The sequence below is a fragment of the Neltuma alba genome, unplaced genomic scaffold (genome assembly GCF_004799145.2).
Source record: "Neltuma alba isolate B1F8T4 unplaced genomic scaffold, ASM479914v2 tig00012148_pilon, whole genome shotgun sequence".
NCBI classification, from domain to species: domain Eukaryota; kingdom Viridiplantae; phylum Streptophyta; class Magnoliopsida; order Fabales; family Fabaceae; genus Neltuma; species Neltuma alba.
The window spans coordinates 174,274-196,853 of NW_021636697.1; the positions used below are offsets into that span (position 1 = coordinate 174,274).

Genomic DNA, 22,580 nt, shown 5'->3' on the forward strand with positions numbered 1-22,580 from the left:
GATACATTTAAATTTCTTTCTGGCCAACAATACGGTACATTCATCTATAGCATTGTTTTTTTTTTTTTAACTAAATACATTCATTTATAGTTCGATTCCGCCTAGATTTAAATATTTTATTGAGGAAGCTATATATAACGAAAGAGAATAATATTACCGCCTGCTGAGCAGCACCGTATTCCCACTTGCTTAATACTACCTCCGGTCCTTAATATAAAAGCTAATTTGATTTTTATTTTGATCCTAAATATAAAACCCAATCTATTTTGTCTCATTTTTATCCATTTTTTTCAATGTAATCCTTGTAATAATTATAGTTCTAACTAATATACTTAATTAATAAGAATAATTTAGAAAATACAACACATATTTATTATAAATAACTAACTTAACTAGTTTTTAAATCTACTCAAATTAGTCAATTAGGTCTTATATTAAGGATCGGAAGTAGTATAATATTCTGAAAAATTCGTAATTGTTTGCTTTGGATTCATGGCATGGTAAAAATGCTCACAAGAATACACATCAAACTCAGCAACAAAGTGACCTTGCTTAAAAGCAGAAACTTAAAGAGTTACCAGGCACAGCTAGTAAATCTCAGAGATGGCCGGCAAAACCAAAAAAAAAAAAAAACTAATGAATCTAAGAACCAGCCATGTTTAAAGATAAAGTGACATGCGAAACTAAGCTAAAACCGTCATTACTTAAGTAGTTGGTGCTAACAGTTGTATCAACTGGCGTCATCATTTCCAATTACTAATCTTCATCTGTGCCTGTTTCCCAACACAGTAATTTCATCTGAAAAACACTAAAGATTTTCCAGAGAGTCTAGTATATGTTTCAAAATTTTTAAACAAACAAAAATAAATGCTTCTCATAACTGAAGAAGAATCAATAGAATCTGATAGTTGAATGACAAATGTAAATTTTGTACATAAAACAATGCCTAGTGTTACTAGCCGATGGGTAAGCAAGTCACAAGGATTTTAACACAGTGAAATCACCCCCTAACATCTGAAAGTGTCGCAATGTGATAATGATCACCGTTGCAGTTTCAATTGGATCCTGCGCTTGAATCTAGGGTGGTTCATCACCCATCCCAGGAGGGGTTCCCTTGCATAACCTGCATGCCTGTGCAGCAGCAAGCTGAGAAACGGCCAGAAAACTACAGGATTCCAAAATGCACAGATCTACATCCCACAATCGGTGACAAGCCAAGCACTCCAAACAGCAAAATTGGTTGGCATCAAGCTGTTGCATGATTGCTGCCAAAACATCACCACCCTCAGGACAAATCAATGTTCAACATATTCTGAACCATGTATAAGGATCAGGTGTTCATCCTCCAGGCCCTTCATCGAATCCTCACCAATGTACCACGTCAAGGTCCCTGCATTATAAAAGGAAGATTTTATTGCAGGATCAGGTTTAGAAACTATGGTGAAAAAATTCAAGGCTGTATAATGTATATCAGCAAATGAATGGATAACGGAAATCAGTCTGTTCCTAAGGTGCTGTTAAAACTATACCTTGCATGTTAGATTGCTCCTGATCTCTTGTCGCATGCAAAATTATTGTTCCCGAAAGAACGGTGATGAAACCACATACCTCAGATGCTACGCTGTTGGCATTCTGACCTGACCAATCCTACAACAAAAGTAGAAGAAAGCATAAAGTCAACATAATTTGCCAAAAGGAAAACTTTAGCATATAACTAACTGGATCCAAGAATATGAATCTGAGATTGTACCTTAAACATTATTGCACTAGCAATAATAGTCAGAGTTGTGAACATGACATAATATACAGGAGAAACAACTGCCGCGTTGAATGTATCTAGCGCCTAAAACATCATTGAATGGTGCCAGTTATGAAGTTCTAGAGAGTTATAGATAGGCCATTGATGGCTGACGGTTAAAGTCATAATAGTGAGAATTCCAACATGCAGTTCATCACAGAGAACACTACTTAGTTGTGCTCATCAGTTCACAAGCCAGCAAATGACGGAACAATAATAGGTAAGAAAAAGATACCAAGACTAAACAGGTAATTCCTCTAGCAAAGTTCCCAACACTAAACATACGAAAACAGCATAAAGTACTATCAGTGTTTACATTGCTACAGGGCAAGCTTTGCATATTCCCAGTAAATGAGCATGACTATTTTGTTTAATTTTAATGCACTTCTGTGTCTGTTCAGTTAACTTGCTTTTGGACTTGTGGGTTTTTGGCAAGGTCTTTGTAGCAGTTCGGTCCTACAATATGAGGAGATACGTGACCATAAAGCAATCATGCCTTACAGGGCCTAGTTCATAAAAGTTACCATCAAAATATTGATCATTTACAATTCTGGTTATAAATTACATCAGGCTTTCATATCTTTGCACACACCTTGTTCAGGTAATTCAACTGGGTAATGACACATATTGTTGCCACAGTGAGAAAAAACCAAGTCTGCGGAAAAGTTATTTGATTAACTCCCTCAAGCGTAAGCTTTATTGCAATTCCAATGGCCTTTATGCTCACAACCTGAATAATTACACGAATTTAACATTGAGCCAAAATATAGGTAGTTAGATCATGCATGGCGACATTAATACTAAAGTTCCATCCAGATGCTTGGCAAGAACATAATTACTGACCGTAAGTGAGCCCATCAGAGAACAAATTCCCAAGTAAACCAGCATATTAGTCTGTCCATAATGAGGTTCGAAGTGCAAAATCAAAGCTAAAACTACTGAAATTGTTGCCACAACATAAACTAGAAATGCTGTCCAAAGAAAAAAGAGCGTCAGTTAGCAGATAGGAAAACTCATTTGTGCCAGGAAGAAAAATGATCAAACTAGACCTGGTTGAGTGGCCAGATCCCATATTTCTTGCACTGAATTTGGAGTTTGTTCTTGAGGTGCATGAATAACAATAACCACTGATCCTACAATACAGGATATACATCCCAATATCCCCATCTTCTGAAGCTTTTCCTTTAATAAGAAGTGAGCCAAAACAGCACTTGCAATATATACTGAACGTTAGTTCCAATACAAAATCATAGCCGTGGAGTATTCAATAGACTAAGCACTAGAATATTTACCTGACAATGATGCTCAGAGCTCCGAGGGGGGTAACCAGAACTGCTGGAGCATAGATATAAGCCACAAAATTCGCAACCTCCCCAATAATCACTGTAAACCAAGTATTTTCAAGATTCATTTGCATTTGTTACATCATTCAAGCATACTAAAAGCAAAGAGGGGATCAACACCCTAAACTTACTTGTCACCATGCCAGCCCACCATAGTGGCTCTAGTAAGTAAGTATAGCCACCACCTCCTGCAAATTTCAAAACAAAATTTAATGACAAGCTCTAATAGCCACAAGTAATAGCAGCAAAGCATGAAACATAAGGGATCAATGAAGTTGAAAAAAGTTGTATATCACCAACACAAAATACTAACAGATTTATTGACACTGCTGTTTTCATGTTAAAAGCATTATTGCATGACAACCTGACCAGCCTGTTAAACAGGTTAGAATCTGTTATTAAATACAAAACCGGCAATAATTCATCATTCATTTAGAACAAGATCCAGGAATATATTCTGGCCAAACAGATTCTAGGGGAATTCTGCATCAAACCCTACTTTACCACTCAAGATTTCAGCCAACAAGGGTATGCAATTTTTCACTCTTATTTCGGTTCCTCAAAATTCAAAAACATCAAATTTAGATTGATGAGTGTCGCAACCAGAGGTTTAAACTGCAGAGTTGATGGGACTGAAAAAAAAAAAAACCAGGTATGAAGGCAGCTCCTCAAGCCCAATTATACCAAACGCCAATGTTCCCATAGATCCAAAATAACCCTGGTTTGACAATGAAGAGCTTCTAGAATAGCAGGAGGGAAGAAGAGGAGCTCATTCTCACTGAAATGAAAATTTACAACATAAAAACATAAGTTCTCCTATCACCAGGCAATTTATTCAAACACGAGATTGCTTAGCAGGTAACTTCATGATTCACCGAGCAATGATCAAGAAACAGCAAATAACCAATACCATGATGCCTCTGATTATTTGGAAGATATCAAAAATAGGTAAATAAACAAGAAATTCCATGAGGCTGACCTGCGCGAGTACCGTGGACACCGGCACGCTTAAGACCCTTCTTCTTCAAGATAAAGCTTGCCCCTATGAATACACTAGATGCAACAGCCAGTATCAAACCCTTCGAATTTTGGGAAACTCCCATCTCTATCTCACGGTCAATGTCAACTTCAATTGAATTGTGGAAGACGACGACAAGGACGTCGTCGTGCTCAGTTTTCCCGCCAAGAAGGGATCGATCGACTTCCCTCCAGGGAAATTAAATCAAAGAACAAAGAGGATCGTCCAGGTGTCCTGTGTGGAAGCCCTCGAGTCACGGGAACTGGACCGCAGTTGACTGCTGGTGATATAGAGATTATTAAGCAGCAGATAGACGTGCTCGTAAATTTAAACCCCTTGAGACGTATCTCTGATTTTTAAGCCGTCGTCGTCGTCTAGTCGGAAGTTTCCTGTTAATCGCGGCAGTAATCCTCCGCTTCGCAATACGTCCAGCTTAGCTCCACTCCCGTCCTGATCAATACTCCCATACACAAACACTATTCGTATTGAAATTGAACCGTGGCACGTTCCTCCTGGCCAGCCTGGAATTCATCAAATCTTTGCCGTGGCGGCGTGATCTCCAATGACGCAAATACCCCTTGAATTACTAATTACGGTTATTACTTGCACTATTAGGTCTTGACAAGCTACTCAAAAAACAAAAACAATCTCCTCGCAAGGTATTTAAATTCAAGAACACTCAATTCTGCATGTAAAATTTGGCCCAAAAAAATCTGCATTTAAGAAAAACGCTTATTCTAATGAAGTAGCAACCCGTTAAATGTATTTGCCCAAATATATTGTAATAATGAATAACTTTATTAGCATATGTTGGCCAAAAAAAATTATTAGCATATACTCCTCCGGTCCTTAATATAAAACTCATTTAACTAATTTGATTAAATTAAGAAAATTAGGTAAATTAGTTAATTATAAGAAAAGTGACACATTTTTCCTAAAACACCATAATCATCTTTCTTAATACCCCCTCCCCCTCTTCTACTTGATTATGGTTGGAGGAGTATCCATAGGGGTAATTTAGAGAAAATTAAAAAATATGATAAATGGGTTTTATATTTAGGACCAAAACCAACTCAAGAATTGATCCTTAATCGGAGAGTATTATTTATACGTGGATTGCATGGATAAAACATAAATTATCTGATAAGCATAGATTTCATCGTCTGATTATTGATGATGGCATGGATAAACATATTTTTCTTTATTATCTTCGAATATAGTTTCCTTATTTGAAGATTTTGTAACAATCACTCAACTTTTAAAGATTAATTTTAATTCACATAAGTATTTGATTTTCTATAATAAATTTTTTGGGAAAAAATAAACATTCCCTGTTAAAAGGTATGCATTCCAACCGTAAATTGATTTCCCCGGATAAATATAACAATCGAAGTAAGCTTCCCTACGCCGTCTCCTCTCTCAATTAGAATGGATCTAAATCATGCGAATGAATCCAATATTTGTTATATTTATAATTTATAAATAAATAATTTTTATAGATAACAATTCATAAACAAATACCCCATCCGTTTTTTCATAACATCTTATTAACTAAATTACGTGATTTAAAAAAATAGTTAAAATTAATTAAAAGTAATAAATATGTAAAAAAAAGAAATCTCTGTTTTTAAGTATGTTCATATTTAATGAAAGAAAAAAAATAAGAGAGAGAAATAGCAGTAATGAGAAAAATGACAACAAAGAATGAGAATTAATTAGGCACAAAATTAGTAAAAATGTATTTATTGTTCAAATAATACTTGGTAGGATCTTATAAAAAGGACCAGATCAATTCAAATTTGAGAATCTCATAAATAGAACCAGAAAGAATAATACGATTTCCTGAAACAGTATTAGGTTATTTATCTTAATAGATATTTGAACATCAATTTGTCACGTTATATGAGAAACTTGATCCCTCCATTAAACTTGATTTCTGTTTTTTTTTATTAAGTACAGATATGTTCTTGTTAGAAGCAATTATATTCAAAACACTATCTATGACATCTCTCCAAGGAGAATTCAAGCTTTGGTTTAATTATTTGCATTTTGGATTAAGAAACGTCAGACAGAAAGAGTAAGCCCACAGAGAAATCAGGCGAAGGGTCTCACACAATGCTTTTGAAGTACCAGCAACAGCAACAGAAAAAGCCAACCGCAACTAATAAGTGTTGATTCAAATAGAAGAGACTTAAGCACCTTAAACATTATGTCATAAGTTTGATTTTTAGAGTGGTGTGTATGAAAAAAAAAACACTGTTAGGAAAGGTTCCTGTTACAACGTCTGACAGTATCATGAGAAATTAGTTTCTTACTGCTTGAGTAGGAAGATACTTTAGGCAAAAAAAAAAAAAGCCAACCGCAGGTTATTAAGGTTAAGGGGCACTCTCAAAAAAAATTTTAAAAATAAAACTTTTTTATATATAAAAAAAAAATTATCAACCAGCAGTGGGCTTATGAACATGATTGGTCGTTTGAGCGGGACGAAACGATATCTCGAACAACCCTTATTCAAAAGTTTAAAATAGGACAAGGGGTCCAGCTAGGGGCCTCTCAGCAACAGCATCATCAGCAGCACCCTCTTTTTTCGAGACCAAAAACATGTTCACTTTTCCCTCCACTCATCGTTATTCTCCCTTATCATATGGAGTATGGACCCTATAAATATTTTATTACCCCCATCTCACATGCCTCTTGCACCCATAAACGTCAACATACTTCCAACACAGTATTTTACTACCCAACCTTCCTTCCGCTTCCTTTTTTTTCCCCAACCTTCCTTCCGTTTCCTGCCAATACGAAAATCCACCTTTATTCCCAAACCCACTACCACAAAAATTCATACTTACCATCCTCCTCTTAGAATATATCCCACCCACCATTTCGCTCACTGTCATTTTATTTCGAAACAGTACAATTAAATTGGAGATCAAACACATAATTTTTTTGGCAATATTCCAACTTTATTCGTGGTGGCTCAGTATTATCATCACAAGACTCCACTCAGTGTACCACGTACTGATATGGAGATTTTAGAAGAAAATTACATATTATCAGCGGTGAGAGAACCATGGCTTAAACAACAACTAAAACCCGGAGTTTTAAAAAGCGGAAAAACGACGCCGCATAGAAGAACACACGATCGTCAGTCGCACGCTTCTCTAAGAGAGTTGACCGCACTCGGCAATCACCACTGGCTTTGAGGTCTTCCCAGACCTTGACCCCACCTTCTCGATCTCCCTCACCACGTCCATGCCTTCCACCACCTGACCGAACACCACGTGCTTGCCGTCCAGCCACGACGTTTGGGCCGTGCAGATGAAGAACTGCGACCCGTTGGTTCCGGGTCCGGCATTGGCCATGGACAGGACTCCGGGGCCCGTGTGCTTCTTCACGAAGTTCTCGTCCTCGAACTTGGCGCCGTAAATCGACTCGCCGCCGGTGCCGTTCCCGGCCGTGAAGTCGCCGCCCTGGCACATGAAGTCCGGGATCACACGGTGCAAGACGGAGCCCTTGTAGTGAAGGGGCTTGCCGCTGCGGCCCACACCCTTCTCGCCGGTGCAGAGGGCACGGAAGTTCTCGGCCGTCTTTGGGGTGGTATCCGCGAAGAGCTCCATGACTACGCGACCGGCGGGCTGATCACCGATGGTTATGTCGAAGAAGACCTTAGGGTTTGCCATTTTCTCTTGCTGGGAACTAATTTCAAAGGGTTTTCACTCCAAAAAAGACTGCATAAAAACAGCAGCGAGAACGAGTATATATAGGACTCTCTGCGGGTGATGTCTAGGGAACTGACCGTTGGATGGAACACGTGGCAGAATTATAACCGATATGTAGTGACCCTAGTGAAGTTCGGAATTGACCAGGGTTAGTAGGGGCATCCAAGCGGAAGGATATGCTCTTGCCCCTTCTCTCAAGATGCGGACTTTGACGAAGCAGAACGGACGACGCTGCACCAATGGCCCTTTTTTCCCCATCACAACCAAAAGAAACAAGAAACAACTACGACACACTAGGAGGGAGATATGGGGACTATTTAGTTGGTAAGGGTCGTCATGGTTCGACGGAGACGGTGATGGAGATGGTACCAACCGTGCCTAACTATTAATGGATACTTGGGGAATGTTCTTAGACGGCAAACAATTTATCTGCGAACTAGGATTTGTTTAACTCTCCATCTCAAACCTTAGCTTGCGAGAAACAACCACAACAAATCCGTAACATAGACAAAAATGTCTGCACATCGATCGAATGGTGGTGCATGGGTGGGGGACTAATGGCCCTTATCCCAGTCCCCACTGATATGAAAATAGAAGGCCGCTTTACTGTCGAGTTCAATTCCATGGTCTCGTCTTTGTTTCTCTAATTTAAAATAAAAACGACTCTCCTTTTCAGTTGATAAGTATCCTGATATTCATACTCACGATGAAATTCATATCATTTGGATACAATTTTAGTGGCCTGAACTTAAAATTCTCAACTAATAATTTTTACATAAAAAATTATTTTTTTAAAAAACTCACAGTTTAAAAGATTATATTTATTTTGGATTATCTACTTTTTTAAAGAAGAGTATTTTTTAAAAAACAAAAATAAAAAAATAATTAAATCTCATTGAAATTTGATTATGCTCACCGAAGCTTATTCAGTTTAGTTCTCGTGGGGTATTTTTGAAATAAATAAGATAATTTTCCCCTTTTGGGGCGCAAAAGAAATAACAGATATTTACTCGCGCGCGTGTGTCGTGCAAAATGTGATAAATGCTCCCCGACCCTTGATCGAATGCGGGTGGTGATTTTAATAATGCACAGAACCGTCTAGATAAGAGTGGACGTACGGTGTAGATTTATCGCAAACGGTAACTTTTGTCAGGTCTCTTAAGAGGTTGGGGGATCTGATCTTTGGACAAGGGAGAAAAAACCAAGTGGTGTGGGGATTCATCCAATATCCTGCTTCCCCCGAACACATAATCAAGGGAAAAAATTTATGCACTCTATCATATAACAATAAATTTTCCGTCTATTGTGCCCTCTGTTTAATATCTTTAATATTATTTTAAATTTTAACTATTCCTATTTAATGCTTTCAATCTCACAAAGTTATTATTAGAAATAAGTGATAATTATATCTTAAAATTTGAAACTGAAACAGAGACCAAATAAAAATTCAAGTCCAATGAATATTTAGGAACGGGGAAATACAGATTTGAGTGACCAAAAACCAAAAGGAGATGGCATACATTTCTGTTATCATTCAATTATTTTTATTTATTTTTAAAATTCAAATGTACTGTTATATGCTCCTCCTGTCCGTAAGATATAATTAATTAATTTGACTAAATTAAAAATATTAGTTAAACTGGTTAATATAATATGTTTTTTTCTAAAATAACTTAAGCATATTCTTAATTCCCTTCCTTCTTTTATTACTTGGTTATTATTAGAGGGAATATTTGTAACACCTCACATAATTATATTCATATATGCGAGAAAAATACTTCATTTAAAAGTATATATATATTTATAGCATTCCAAGCATGTCATAATTTCAAAACATTTTTCTGACATAACAAAATAAACCATTGTATAGTCACGGCAAATAACAATACAATATAGTATGTGTTTGAAGAACACCAAAGCCTTTATAACTCACCCCATCAGTGCTTTTCTTTGTTTCTTACTAGATTCTTTGCCTGAAAATATTAATATAAGGAATGGAATCTGACGTCTCAATAACTATTGAAATTCTAATCTATACAAGAAAACCATATATAACACTAATAATATAACGCTCTGAATATATAGGAAATATTCATTAAAAAAATATGATAAAAAGAAATATTTTTGTGTACCTTAATGATCTCTAAAACTTGTCTTAATCTTCAGCTCACGTATTGCATCTCAACTTCTCGCTCTCTCCTTTTGTTTCCCGCTATCCCTTTCTCTTGTGCTCTCTCTCCCTCTCTTATTTTTTCCTCCTTCCAGCCTCTAACTACCCATTTCTCATTTTCTTCACTGTTCATTTACTCCTCCTCCCAAAATTCCTTCTGCCTAATTCAATGCCTTAGCTTTCCACCGAATTCGGTGGAAAAGCTGTCTTTCCTTCTTTTTTTTTTCAAATTTTAATAATAATAAAATTCAGTAGTTATTGAGACGTTAGATCTCATTTCTTATATTAACATTTTCAGGTGAAGGGTCCAGTAGAAAACAAGGAAAGGTACTGATGGAGTAAGCCGTGAAGGCTTCTGTGCTTCTCCAGCACATTCTATGTTATATTTTTATGGGAAAACCATATTGGAGGTACCTATACTTTTTTTCAATTTTCAATTTGGTACCTATGTGTTTTTTGTTCTTCACTAAATCTTTATTTTTCCTCTATTAACATCATTAATCCTTATGTAGAGACTAAAAATATCAATAGAACAAAGTTATAAGAGCTAATGTTGCTAAAAAGATAAAATTAAATGTTTAATTAAAGAGAAAAAAACACATAGGTACCAAATTAAAAATTGAGAGAAAGTATAGGTACCTTCAATATAGTTTTTCCTATTTTTATTTACTATGAATATAAGACTTTAATAGTTTATTTTGTTAAATTATGTCAGAAAAATATTTTGAAATTATGACCTATATTGAATGCTAAAAATACGTATAGACTTTTAAATGAAATATTTTATCACATATGTAGATATAGTTACATGAGGTGTTACAATATTAATATAGTTAGTTTGAAAAAAAATTAATAAAGATGTGAAATATGCCTTATATATAGGATCAATATTAATTTTTCTATTATAATTGATGCAAAATTTAACATGAAAACTCCCATCGCCGTGAGACCGCAGTTAATTTTTTATAATAAAGTTTTAGTGCTTTACATAACCAAGTGCGTCAGAATCAGAAGTGTATTGAAGGAGGGCGTTGTTACGCATATATAATTGGATACCGCTTGACTAAAAAGAAAAAGCGAGCACAAGCACTAGATGCTTAGCCAAGGAGCAGGGCCATATCTCTCAAGGAATTCCGTTGATTTCCAACCGTAAGTATGTGACACTGACAATCATGCAACGCACTGCCCATTCATTACCGCCCCCACCTCACAGCTGGTCACATCTTTTGCTTTCATTTACAAAGATTCTGATGAAAACATTGCAGAATCACGGAAAGGAGTGGACACAAGAATAGGCATATCACTGCATAAAAGTAGATGACCAGTGTCCCCAGCTTCACATTAGGTGATAAAAGATTTCATTCTATTTGCCACCATGCCCTCACTTTTTCCTCCACACTCTTAATTTTTTTTATACTATCTTTGATTCTAAGTATAAAATATAATTTATAATATAAATTACACTACAAACTACTTTTTATATTTAAGACTAGAGATAATACATAAACTTATGAGAGAGGGGGGCAGCAGCAAATGGAGAAAATGGCATGGGACCTAGTTCCTAATTTTTTTTTTGCTAAAATAAATATCTTCTTATTCGATACACTGTCAAGTACTAAATGTCAACATCTCTCTTAGTAGGGATTCAAACTTGATCTATCATATTATGAGAGGCTAACCCATTCCATTAGACTCAATCCTCGTTGATCACTGCCTAATAGGTTATTGCAGAGATTTCATATCCTTGAGGATTATCTTTAGAAATGGGCTAGGGCACTGATGAAGTTTCAAAAACACCAAAAACTATTCTAAAAATTATTTCTTTCTTTCTTTCTTTCTTTGGTTTTTTTTTTTGGGGGGGGGTGTACGAAGACAATTTCTCCAGCCAGAATCCGCAGTTCAACAGGCAGCTAAAACCTTCCTTATGATGTTCTGATGTTCTTCTCTTGATTCCATTTCAAGCCACATCATCCAATTCATATCCAATGCTCTTGGTTTCAGAGACGCAAATGAATGAGCCAAACAATCAGGTCGACTGTCCCATTCTCCAAATAACCCAAGTTCAAAACATTAATTAGAAGCTAAGATACCAAATTCACCAAGGAGCAGAACATAATTTAGATGGAATAAGCATATATAACTGAAATCTTGTTGGTCCCAAAAAAGTTTGTTCCCGTGCTAACTCATCCTCGTTAGTTTTTTTTTTTTTTTCCTTGTCTTTATAAATAAAAAGGTTCCACTAGTTCACTTCACCCAAGTGGAAAGAAAATGCAAAAATTCTGTCATAGGCTACAACAGAAAGGCACATTTCTCCAGCCTAAAATTTAGACCTACATCCTCGCGCTCTATTTAACTCTCCAACCTACTCTGTTACAAGATTCTGCACCTCAAAGCAGAGTCTTGTACGGCTGAATTCTGACGAGAATTATTTATCTACTTCTTCTTCTTTGATTTGCTTGACAGTGACTGAGCGTATGCAGTTCCCTGTATGTCAAAAGGCAGGAGGAAGAGAGAGACATCAGAAGCCTAGAGACATCAAAGGTTACACCAGAAAAAGGATATAATTGTTTCTTGTAGAAAGAAATGGCATTAAAAAAGCCTCTTTTTTCCTTTTCGTTCCCCTAACACTACCTTGAAAAACAGAAGACTAGAGATCACCATGACATCAAATAGAAAGAATTGTTATGATTAAGTCCATATACTCACCTCAAGCCATTCATCCATCGAAGCATCTGTAGTCTTTGTCCCCACTTCAACAGTTGGAGCCCTCTTTTTCTAAGCAAATATCAAAATCCATACATGACACACGAGAATCACCAAATGAGCAAGAATATATGATACAAATGGGTTCGTGAGAAGGGGGGGGGGGAACCATGAGATATTTTAACAAAAGTATTCCAAAATCAGCTTCATTTCATCACATTAATATGCATAAGACTAGATAATAAGTCTGCAAAACACGGCCACATGGAAAACGATAACTAGAAGAATAAGAACTGCGTTACCTTAGATAGGCTCTGTATACGACCATGAACCCATAGCCCAAAGAGGACAAGAAGCGCAGCTCCAAGGGTAACAAGGAAAACAGATTCCATACTAAGAAAGCCACTAGGTTCAACAACTTCTATAGTTCCATTATAGAAAGTGCTCTGGTATGGATGTGTGTCAATCTCATATATAATGGTACCCACGAGATCAAAGTTTCCAGGCTGCACAGTAGAATGAAGAGGTTAGGTATGTTGAATAGTGAATCACTTTCTGACTTTACTTAGAGAGAAACTGGGTTATGCTTCCAAACTAAAAAAGTTACTTGGAATAATTTGCTGAGAGTAAATATGTAAGGGAAAGTAGCCTGTGATGAGGCTGGCACCGAACCATTGTTAAAAACCTGCAGTCAAAGCAGAAGCTGCCATTTAAATAACACAATTTGCTGAACTAGGATAAAATATGAACATCACAACTCCTTTGCATAATACATAGGAAATTTCGTAAAAAAGCATTACCTGAGCAGTAAGGTTTTGGACAAGAAGACGATGGTTATATGGAATGTGAACACTGGCCTTAATTGCAATCACGTTTAAGCTTGACTCACCTGTTTATAGTTCAAACAATAAAGTGAATAAACTGATTTGCGAAACTTATATTTTCTTTTTTTTTTTTCTTTCCTTTATCAACCCCCCAATGGCTACAAACGTAGGGGAACCATCGAACTGGAAAAAAAAACAACGCAAAACAATCTCATAAGGAGATGTTACTTTCAGAAAGAGTGATACACACAAAACAAAGACACAAAGGCTGAATAACAGCTACAGGCAAATAAGATAAGAACAGAGCATGAAGCTGAATAACAAAATTTATAAAGAGCGTCAAAATAGATTCAATTACCATCATTTTTAACACCAACAAGTAGTTCAGTCTCTTCTCCAGCTGTTGCCACTGCATCAAATGAGCAAGGAAAAGTAACCGCCACAATTTTCTTAGAAGAAATAACACATCATAAATATAAACAGGCAACCATACTGCTCTGAGCCACACAAGAAGATTCTTACATTTTGCGCTATTTTTTGGGAACAGACAAATTGTATCAATTCCAGGAGCAGAGGGAAAGCTCCCATCACCAAAATCTTGGACATCGTCACCGACAATGCCAAGATCACTCACTTCTTCAGTTGTCTCGGCGGCATCACTTGCGTCCGACTGGCACCTAACAACTAGGAAGTAGAAGAACTACATTTTACTATCATGATGTACAAAGTGCATTTATGATGACCGTGCACAGAACTTAATATTAGTCACAGAAAGTTTGGCGAGATATTTCAGGGAATGAGAACTAGGGTCCCAAAGAGGAAAAAATGTAAGCTGCACTCAGTTCCCAGCTTAAAAAGATGCCACCTTAGAATAGATGCATTTTTAACATCAAATTTAAAATGAGACGAACCAACCCAAATACAAATAACATCCAGTTGCCTACAGTCGATCACCCTTTTAATTTTAAGTGGTTCTGATTCAGAACCAAGAATTCAAATTGAATTTTATTTTGTAATAAAAATACACCTAAATTGAATCTAATGAAATGCAATTGAATGCTTCGAAGTTTAAATTATCGGTTCCCATTATAGGCATCAGCAGTTAACTGTCAAAGACAAAGTTCTAAAGCAAGTGCTTGCCAGTACGATGGCCAATATTAACAAAGAAAACTCCTATCTATAACTTCTACATAAGTGATACTAGAGACGGATGTCCATCAGTTCAGCGGAAAATAAGCCATGGAAGCCAAGAAAATCTTATGGTCCAACGGAGGTCAAGACCCCAGAAATATTAAATTTAAGAGGAAAAATTCAGATCAAAAATCAAAATCCTGCTCCAAGTGAATTGGGTACGAAATTAGACTGATAACGACACTGGATAATTAAAGAGGTATACTTTCCTCAATCCAAAACATCGATATCCTAATACGCATGCAAGCATCGTTCTTATATTAATTAGACTACACATGAGAAGCAAAATCACAATATGGGAAATCGGAATGAATGTACAGAGTGCACGTACGGGCAAGCTGACCGACCAATCATAAAAGTACACCAATGAAAAATCGCATCTAGATCTAGAATCCGAGTAACATACCCTGGACAAGAGGGGATGCAAGAAGGAAGAAAGCGAGACAAAAAATCCAGACTTTGTCGAGGGACGCCATGAGTGGGAAAAGGCCAAGGTCTAGGGTCGGCTTACACTTCTCGAATATTAATAATAGAACTTGCGGGCTTCAAATGGGAATGGGAGCCCATAAAATCGATGGGGATTTTTTAGGACTCACAAAAACCAAGTACTCTGCTATGGGGAGACCCGAAGTGGCACGTTCTTTGGCGCATGTTCTGTTTTTCGTTTGTAGAGAATTTTAATTAAATACGATTAAAATATCAAAATTTAGATTTAGACTTATTTTTTAATAAATTTTTAATCAGATCAAAAGTCCTAATTAAGAATTTATTAAATGTTGTTAAAAGATTGGAATCGCCCACTCTAGTTTCATCACATTATGATTATGATTAGAAAATTTGGAAATCAAAACTAAATAGGGAGGAAAAGTATATATGAGATATTTTCCATCTTATTAATAAGAGAAGAATATTTTCTATCACAGATTAAAGATGAATTTATATCTAAAATTTGATTTCTTACGGAAAAAAAAAACAGTTTAACGATGCAAAAATTCTACCAGAATTAATTGCTCCAAATTCTATCTATTTTAGAATTGCACTAAAGAGTAAGAAAAAGTATTATTAACAAAAATTTGGAGGTTCTTTTTTCTTAGCTGGAAAAAATTTAGAGGTGGAAAGCATAGGTTTTAAAATTGTAAGAATTATATTTCATATAATCTGTTAACAATGATTTAATCATGGCGAAATATTCATAGATTGCATAAAAAAATAGTAATATCAAAATTTTTCAAATAATTGTAGAATTATATTTGAATTTGATATTTTTAACTGATTTCAACGAGGATTTTCCCATAATTTTTTTAAATAAATTGAAAATATTTATTTTAAAACTTTTTTGGCTACAGGATTCTAAATTTGAAGATAAATCGCACAGCTGAAAATAAGTTGTTTATTAAAGATTAGTCTAACGTTTTCTGAGACAATAACGTTTTCCACCAGCAATTTTAACCAAAATTTCTCCTTTTCATTGATTTTTCGGGCTTTGGCAAAAGGACGAAAGGAAACTGTGATAACACTGTACTAGATGCATTTTCTTTGTCGTTTTGCCCTCTTGGCCAACTATGCGTTTTCAGAGTTTTCTCAATGAACCTAATCTAACAAATTTTCGACGTTTAATGGCTTGAGATCAGATTTGTCTTGTAATTCGTGAGAGATAAACAGTTTAGCTTAAAGTAAATTACAGTAGTTGAAAAGTAACGGTGCTTTGATACTTGTGAGTTAAATTTGAGGCGGTTTAGGTCACAACGGTGGTCAGATGATATTTTAATTTCATTTGTGCTGGAAAACTTATATGTAATTAAGCAAATTTGTGAATCTGATTTACTATTAAGTTTCTTGATCTGCCATCTGTTTATCGTTTTTTCCTTAGATGTTTAGTTGAGTAAGAAAATAAATAAAATGATATAGAAATAGTTATGAATTATATGATGAATGTCGAAAGGAAGAAAGACAGTCAACTCTTAAAAACACAACGACACCAGCTTTGACGTCGTATGCTCGTTTCGTCAGAACGCGACGATCGATCCATTGTGGACGCCGGGCTCACATAACGAGAAAAGTTAAGGGACAAAATCTTATCGGGGGTCGTCGAAGATGGACGCTCGTTCTGCTGCGCTTTTGCTGCCATAAATCAGCTTGGACACACAACTTTCTCGTCACAGTTTATTCTATCATCGCTCTCTAAATTTCGTCCAGCACCTCTATCCTAGCGTTCCTTTTACCCGATTGCGACCCAATTCCGGGTATGAAGGATTGTATTACCATGATTTGCTTTCAATTTATCATTTTATAGGTAAATAGACCTGGGGTTTTGTCCTGATGATATCCACCTTTTATTTTCATCTTTATCTCTTAATATTTCTTGAATTAAAGCTAATGCAGTTCTATTTTTTCATAGCTGTATCTATATACTGCTCGAAAACTAAAACACTGCATCTTGTCAATGAAAGATTGTAACGACGCTGTCCAAATTCTAATATGTTTTATTACTTTGAAATGTGCACAAAGATACTTTTTAATATCATTTTTTTCCCTTCTTTGATTTTTCGTTCCGTTGAACAGCTGTGACTTTTGATATGTTCTTATGACCCTATTGAGTCTTGCCCACAAAATATTCGAGCAGAACCCAAAATGAACTATGTCTGAGCCCCCTTCTCCCGCCAAAAGCAAATGCATGAGTCATGACTTCCGGACAGGTTGAATCTGCATTTTGAATTGTGACCCTGTGCAGGCTGTTTGTTTTTCTTATCCAAAGCTGAAATCATTGGCCTAACTCTTCTTAGTTATCGTTTTGGAACTGATTTTGCAGCCACAAGGCTGAGAGGTCGAGCCCATGGATGGTACAGCTGCTAGAAAAACTCAAAAGGCTGACAGAGAAAAACTGAGGAGGGACCGGCTCAATGAACAGTTTGTAGAATTGGGTAGCATTTTAGGTAATAAAATCTTTTTTTTTTTTTGGGAAATATAAAAGTGCTACTAGTGGTGTAGAGCTTGATTTATGAGGTAGCATTTTCATACTTTCTATTGATTTATTATTTGGCTCCCGGAGCGTTTGGCATGGAAATATTTCCAGATGAGTCATAAAATTACGGCAGAATCTTGTATGCTGAAAAATGAGTTACGGGTGGCTGATATCCATAACTAGTAGATAATACTTGTTTATCTGTTTAACATGTTATGAGGCTCTAGAGAGTAGTTGTCAGTCTAGGTAGCAATTTGATACTGGAGATTCGATATAGTATCCACACTTTAGCTTCTGAAGCAACCTGGTTTAATACTTTATTAGTTTAGCCTCTTTAGAATATGATATACATGTGATAGTCATTTAATGTTAAAACTGAAAAAATATGCTTGAAATGCAGATCCTGATAGGCCCAAAAATGACAAAGCAACCATTCTTGCTGATACAATCCAATTGCTGAAGGACCTTACTTCACAAGTTAGTAAACTTAAAGAGGAATATACTACGCTGACTGAAGAATCCCAAGAGGTAATAGTAGTCTTACTTATTTTGTAACTCAGTTGTGGGACTTGAGTAATAAAGCTAATCATTTCATCTTGTTAAATCAGTTGACTCAGGAGAAAAACGATCTTAGGGAAGAGAAGGCTTCACTTAAATCAGACATTGAGAGCCTGAATAACCAATACCAGCAACGACTCAGGACTGTGTTCCCTTGGACTGCAATGGATCACTCAGTTATGATGGCTCCACCTTCATATCCATATCCAGTGCCAGTGCCACTGGCAGTCCCTCCTGGGCCAATTCCCATGCATCCACCCATGCAGCCATACCCCTTCTTTGCAAATCAAAATCCTGGGGTCATCCCAAATCCGTGTTCAACATTCGTTCCTTATCTGGCCCCAAATACTCTTGAACATCAGTCCACGCAATATGTAACCCCCCCACCTCCTCCAGGTTGCCATTCCCATGCGTCAGGAACACAGGATTCCAGAAATAAATCATCCAGGGAGAGCAAGGTTGAAAATGATGGATGTGCTAATGATGTCACCACAGACCTGGAATTGAAAACTCCTGGATCTACGACAGATCAGGTTAGTTATTTGTCAGGTTTTGTTTCTGAAGAAGTCTTTTAGCACAATTATGAAAAGTACTATATTCAACATTTGTCGACATGTTGGGTTTTCCAGGAGTTGTCATCTGGGCAAAGAAAATCCAACAAGTTGTCCGCGAAGGAAAACAATTACACAGAAGGGAGTTCATCCGGCAGGTGTTCTTCATCTCATAGCATACAGGATAGCTCATCAAGTAGCGTAGTTGGGAGCAGAAAAGCTGATGAATGAGAAGAGATTCAACTTTAGAGAAGGTGCTTGTACATTTTGAATATAGTCTGAAGCTTTTCATCCTTACAAATATTGCAAGGTTCCGAGGGAACTAGGTCGCTTGGCTCCCTTCTACGGGAAGGTCTTACAAGCAGTCGTAAGAGGAATGACATTTTAACTCTTGAATCTAGAATTCAACACCTAATTAAGGTTTAGGAGTGTTATGTTACATTTTAAATACCATGTGATTGGGTCTTAGTTCAAAGATAAACTGTAGAGTCTCCAAGTTTTAAATGGTAGCTAATTTCGAATCAGAAGAGTGGCAGGTTCAATTGTAATATTTCCTGGGCATTGTACAATATTGAGATTTCGTTTCAATTGCTGTATATCTAGTTATTTGATTGCCAAGGAGGTATGGCTTCATAAATTCTGAATGTCATGTGTTGTCGACTCATTGATCTGCGAATTGCTGTAAAGTTGAAAACCTGTGTGAGTAACAAGCATTCAAGTTGATACCACGCGCGCCGGCAAAGTTATTAGATAGGATGCATATAATGCTCTGGCATGAATAGAGTTTGATTCTTAAAGTAATAAATATCTTATCGGTCTATGGTGATTGAGGTGTATGCCAAAAATATGTTTGGTGTCTTTATGTTCTGCGGGGTAGGCTCTGTAGAACTAGCCGTTGAAAGATGGCCAACAAGAAGGCAAATGGCATGAATCCCGAGGTGTTCGGTGACTCGGCAGCCCATACGATGACGAATCATTCATGAGCAATCTCTCAGCAGCTTTTTTTTTTTTTTTGGGCCAATGCACGATATATTTATTTATTTAACTTCATATCTTGGAGGTATGTTTAACTATTGCCACATTGATAGAATCGTTTGAGCATTGAATAAAGAAGAATTTAAAGAATCGGAGAATAAAAGGTTTCTACATCTTCTATCCGAAGATTTCCCGTGGGAGGAATTCTAAGTTTCCATGATTTGCAAGGCTCTATTTATGTTGACATTACTGAAGCGATGATTGAATGCTCTCATTCTTGTCAGAGAAGACGTTACTTTGGCATCGGACACTTCCAAGGACTTGTACAAAATAAAACATGCTAGTCGGACACAAGTTACACTCAAAGAATATATGCCAAAGCCAACCAAGTACCCAGCTAGAAAGCAAACCAAGTTCATGATATAAATCAAAGACCCTATCTTGGTTTGTCTCTATCTGTGTCTGAATAAGCTAGAGAGATCAGAGATGGAATGGTTGTATCCCAAGAGGAGGGGTGCAGAATGGAAACAGGGCTGGACAGGGCAGACCATGTCCTCCATTTCTGCTCCTTCATTCCATTTCCTTATGATATTTGGCATCGTCATTAGCTTGTTGTGGTTCTCCCAATCCACAGATTACAAAACTCAGATTCACCATGCAGCCTTTAACTTTAACTTATTCCTGTTACTATTGCCCATCTTACTGATATTCCTCATTATTTCATATTCTACAAGCAGAAGGCTTAGTTTCCGTCTGAGCACGACTCACTCCAACTAGCTGGTGGGTCTGTCTTTTCTTGGAGTATAGCCGTCTTGGTGCTTCTGCTTCTGGTTTTGCTTTGGTACCAATCTTCATTTCAGTCAAAGTGGTTTGGCTTCTGAAGGTCAGACTAATTACCATAGACAGAAGATACGCATAGAATTCTAGTACATCGTGGTAACACCTTCAGAACCTTGTTTCTTAAGTTTGTCCTTGGGTGTTTTCTGCTCATCTTCTTGATATATTTTGTAACACACAGCGGCATTATATTATTTGTCATTTGAAAAATTATGCTTAGTTGCTTATGTAAGAAAGGTGAACAGAAAGTTTGTCTGCCCTGATTGATTATTGATTATGATTCAATTCTCAAGTAGTATAAGTGAAACTGAATTTCAATATTTTATGACCAAAAAAAAAAACTTGTGCTAGGCAATTCCCTTTTTTGGCCCTTCTTTTTCGTGGACAAGCGAGTTTTGACTACCAATAGGAACGTTGACCAAAATAAGATTTTTTTTCTTTTTTTTGGGAAAAGAAACTCTCGTTGCTTCTTTGAGCTCCAAAACTGAAGAAATCAAAGCTTCTTTATTAAATTAGGTTCCATATCTTAAACCAGATTCATACAACACCATCGTCTATCATATATTTACAATAATCACAAGATCTACAAGGTAGATCCGAAGTTTTCTAGCCTCTGACAAACAAAATCAAAGTATCGTATTAAACATTTACTACCCAGAACTTTATCTAGATACTCAAACCACTAAAAAAAAAAAAACAAACAAACAAACAAACAGAGCAGAATTCAAATCATATTAAAAGAACCAGTTTTCAAGAAAGGAAGATTGGTACTGAATCATAATGAGCAAGACCACAATAAGAGCAGCCACACCCCATGGCGAGCTTCCCTCTGATGGAAGATGATGAGTCCTCCTCTGCCTTTCCCAAGGCGAAGAGCCAAAGAAGAACCAATCAGAAGTATCAACGGAAGACAACCAACGAGCTAGGAGTAGTATCGCAACTGGGGTAGCGAATAGAACCCAACCCAATTGTTCTTCTGCACTTTCGACAACTTCCTCGTAGGAGAAGTACCATGAGATGCCGAGGAAGACAAATAACACAGCAAGGATTAGCAGAACAGGATATGGGACAGGGTTCAGAGTAAACCCATCCAAAACAGAGTAGCCTCTGTTTGTACCATAGGCCATTGATTGATGAAGAAGTTTCAGGCTATGGGAGAAGATAAAGGTTTGATTTTGAGGAAGCAAGTTTGAATATCAGTATCGGAGTGGGAAACCTATAATGAGAGGCAAGGCAGTGATATAAAGACGCGTTTATTCACTCAAAAAAAGACGCGTTTTAAGTTGTCCCACAGAATGAGCAAAAGCTTTGTCCGAAAGGGAACAAAATGAGCAGCGGTGTAAAAAATTGATTAGCTTCTTCCACTGGGTCAATAGTGCTTAGCAATAAAATAACTTGATAGCCTGGGGCCATCTTGTTTTTTTTTTTTAAAAAAAATACATTTTAAGGTAATAATTAAACTTAAAAATTAAATTTGTTTTTCGTTTTTAAATAAATTATTACCGAATATAAAAATTTTGAATTGTGAAAAATTACTTATGATTCTAAGTGTTTCACAGTTCAGTGGTAGTTTTTCAAAGGTGTTGTGATTAATTTATTTCCAGAAGCTATGCAAATTTAACAAATGATTCGGAGTTTAAGTTTAAGATATACAACTGTGTTAGATATTTATTACAAAATGTTTGTCGTAATCCTTTTCAACTCGACTCAATTAATTAAAGTCTAATATAATTTTCGGAAATAAGGTGGTTCGAAATAGAAAATCAATCTTTTGAGTACAGGTGTAATTTTTAATGTTAACATTAATACTCCTCCGATCCTTATTATAAGACCCAATTTGATTTTTTATTTGGTCCTAATTATAAGACCCAATCCATTTTCTCTCTTATATTTATGTATCTTTTTCCAAGATAATCCTTCTAATAATGATA

General features: G+C 36.3%; 5 protein-coding genes across 11 annotated transcripts; 1 reads left to right on the forward strand and 4 right to left on the reverse strand.

Annotated features, from left to right (window-relative positions):
• Nucleotides 1-799: 799 nt before the first annotated feature.
• LOC114723645 (probable magnesium transporter NIPA6) lies at nt 800-4,619 on the reverse strand. The gene is made up of 9 exons (XM_028909850.1): nt 4,121-4,619; nt 3,273-3,329; nt 3,091-3,181; nt 2,848-3,008; nt 2,642-2,769; nt 2,391-2,528; nt 1,751-1,843; nt 1,530-1,647; nt 800-1,390 (listed from the first exon to the last, which is right to left on the reverse strand). Exons 1-9 carry the CDS (start codon nt 4,242-4,244, stop codon nt 1,296-1,298), a joined length of 1,005 nt encoding a protein of 334 aa, XP_028765683.1. The 5' UTR covers nt 4,245-4,619; the 3' UTR covers nt 800-1,295.
• A 2,481-nt stretch (nt 4,620-7,100) lies between these two features.
• LOC114723648 (peptidyl-prolyl cis-trans isomerase-like) lies at nt 7,101-7,897 on the reverse strand. Its single transcript, XM_028909860.1, has one exon. The coding sequence runs from the start codon at nt 7,837-7,839 to the stop codon at nt 7,321-7,323; it is 519 nt and encodes a 172-aa protein (XP_028765693.1). The 5' UTR covers nt 7,840-7,897; the 3' UTR covers nt 7,101-7,320.
• A 4,267-nt stretch (nt 7,898-12,164) lies between these two features.
• LOC114723647 (translocon-associated protein subunit alpha) lies at nt 12,165-15,300 on the reverse strand. The gene is made up of 8 exons (XM_028909859.1): nt 15,173-15,300; nt 14,098-14,259; nt 13,934-13,984; nt 13,552-13,640; nt 13,359-13,436; nt 13,054-13,257; nt 12,755-12,823; nt 12,165-12,532 (listed from the first exon to the last, which is right to left on the reverse strand). Exons 1-8 carry the CDS (start codon nt 15,240-15,242, stop codon nt 12,482-12,484), a joined length of 774 nt encoding a protein of 257 aa, XP_028765692.1. The 5' UTR covers nt 15,243-15,300; the 3' UTR covers nt 12,165-12,481.
• A 1,483-nt stretch (nt 15,301-16,783) lies between these two features.
• Nucleotides 16,784-19,565, forward strand: LOC114723646 (transcription factor bHLH121). Of its 7 annotated transcripts, XM_028909854.1 has the most exons (7): nt 16,784-17,059; nt 17,165-17,219; nt 17,329-17,462; nt 17,576-17,699; nt 18,129-18,256; nt 18,337-18,819; nt 18,916-19,565. In XM_028909854.1, exons 4-7 carry the CDS (start codon nt 17,600-17,602, stop codon nt 19,066-19,068), a joined length of 864 nt encoding a protein of 287 aa, XP_028765687.1. In that variant the 5' UTR covers nt 16,784-17,059; nt 17,165-17,219; nt 17,329-17,462; nt 17,576-17,599; the 3' UTR covers nt 19,069-19,565. The 7 variants fall into 7 exon arrangements, with proteins under 7 accessions (XP_028765687.1, XP_028765686.1, XP_028765685.1 ...); XM_028909853.1 differs by lacking the exon at nt 17,165-17,219; XM_028909852.1 differs by having other exon boundaries at nt 16,784-17,009; nt 17,165-17,462.
• Nucleotides 19,566-21,126: 1,561 nt separating this feature from the next.
• LOC114723649 (uncharacterized) lies at nt 21,127-21,883 on the reverse strand. The gene has a single exon (XM_028909861.1). It carries the CDS (start codon nt 21,774-21,776, stop codon nt 21,384-21,386), a length of 393 nt encoding a protein of 130 aa, XP_028765694.1. The 5' UTR covers nt 21,777-21,883; the 3' UTR covers nt 21,127-21,383.
• Between the last annotated feature and the right edge of the window lie 697 nt (nt 21,884-22,580).

Bases quoted from the DNA above. Each gene is read 5' to 3' on its own strand.
- LOC114723647 (XM_028909859.1), bottom strand. From the start codon at position 15,242: ATGGCGTCCCTCGACAAAGTCTGGATTTTTTGTCTCGCTTTCTTCCTT. The intron at 13,437-13,551 runs GTAATGCTTTTT...CTTTGACTGCAG, and splicing joins TCCAAAACCTTACTGCTCAG to GTTTTTAACAATGGTTCGGT. The intron at 13,258-13,358 runs GTAACTTTTTTA...TCTACTGTGCAG, and splicing joins CTCTCAGCAAATTATTCCAA to CCTGGAAACTTTGATCTCGT.
- LOC114723648 (XM_028909860.1), bottom strand. From the start codon at position 7,839: ATGGCAAACCCTAAGGTCTTCTTCGACATAACCATCGGTGATCAGCCC.
- LOC114723646 (XM_028909854.1), top strand. From the start codon at position 17,600: ATGGATGGTACAGCTGCTAGAAAAACTCAAAAGGCTGACAGAGAAAAA. The intron at 17,700-18,128 runs GTAATAAAATCT...CTTGAAATGCAG, and splicing joins AGAATTGGGTAGCATTTTAG to ATCCTGATAGGCCCAAAAAT. The intron at 18,257-18,336 runs GTAATAGTAGTC...TTGTTAAATCAG, and splicing joins TGACTGAAGAATCCCAAGAG to TTGACTCAGGAGAAAAACGA.
- LOC114723645 (XM_028909850.1), bottom strand. From the start codon at position 4,244: ATGGGAGTTTCCCAAAATTCGAAGGGTTTGATACTGGCTGTTGCATCT. The intron at 3,182-3,272 runs GTAAGTTTAGGG...CTTGGTTTACAG, and splicing joins GTGGGCTGGCATGGTGACAA to TGATTATTGGGGAGGTTGCG. The intron at 1,391-1,529 runs GTATAGTTTTAA...TTTATAATGCAG, and splicing joins GGAGCAATCTAACATGCAAG to GGACCTTGACGTGGTACATT.
- LOC114723649 (XM_028909861.1), bottom strand. From the start codon at position 21,776: ATGGCCTATGGTACAAACAGAGGCTACTCTGTTTTGGATGGGTTTACT.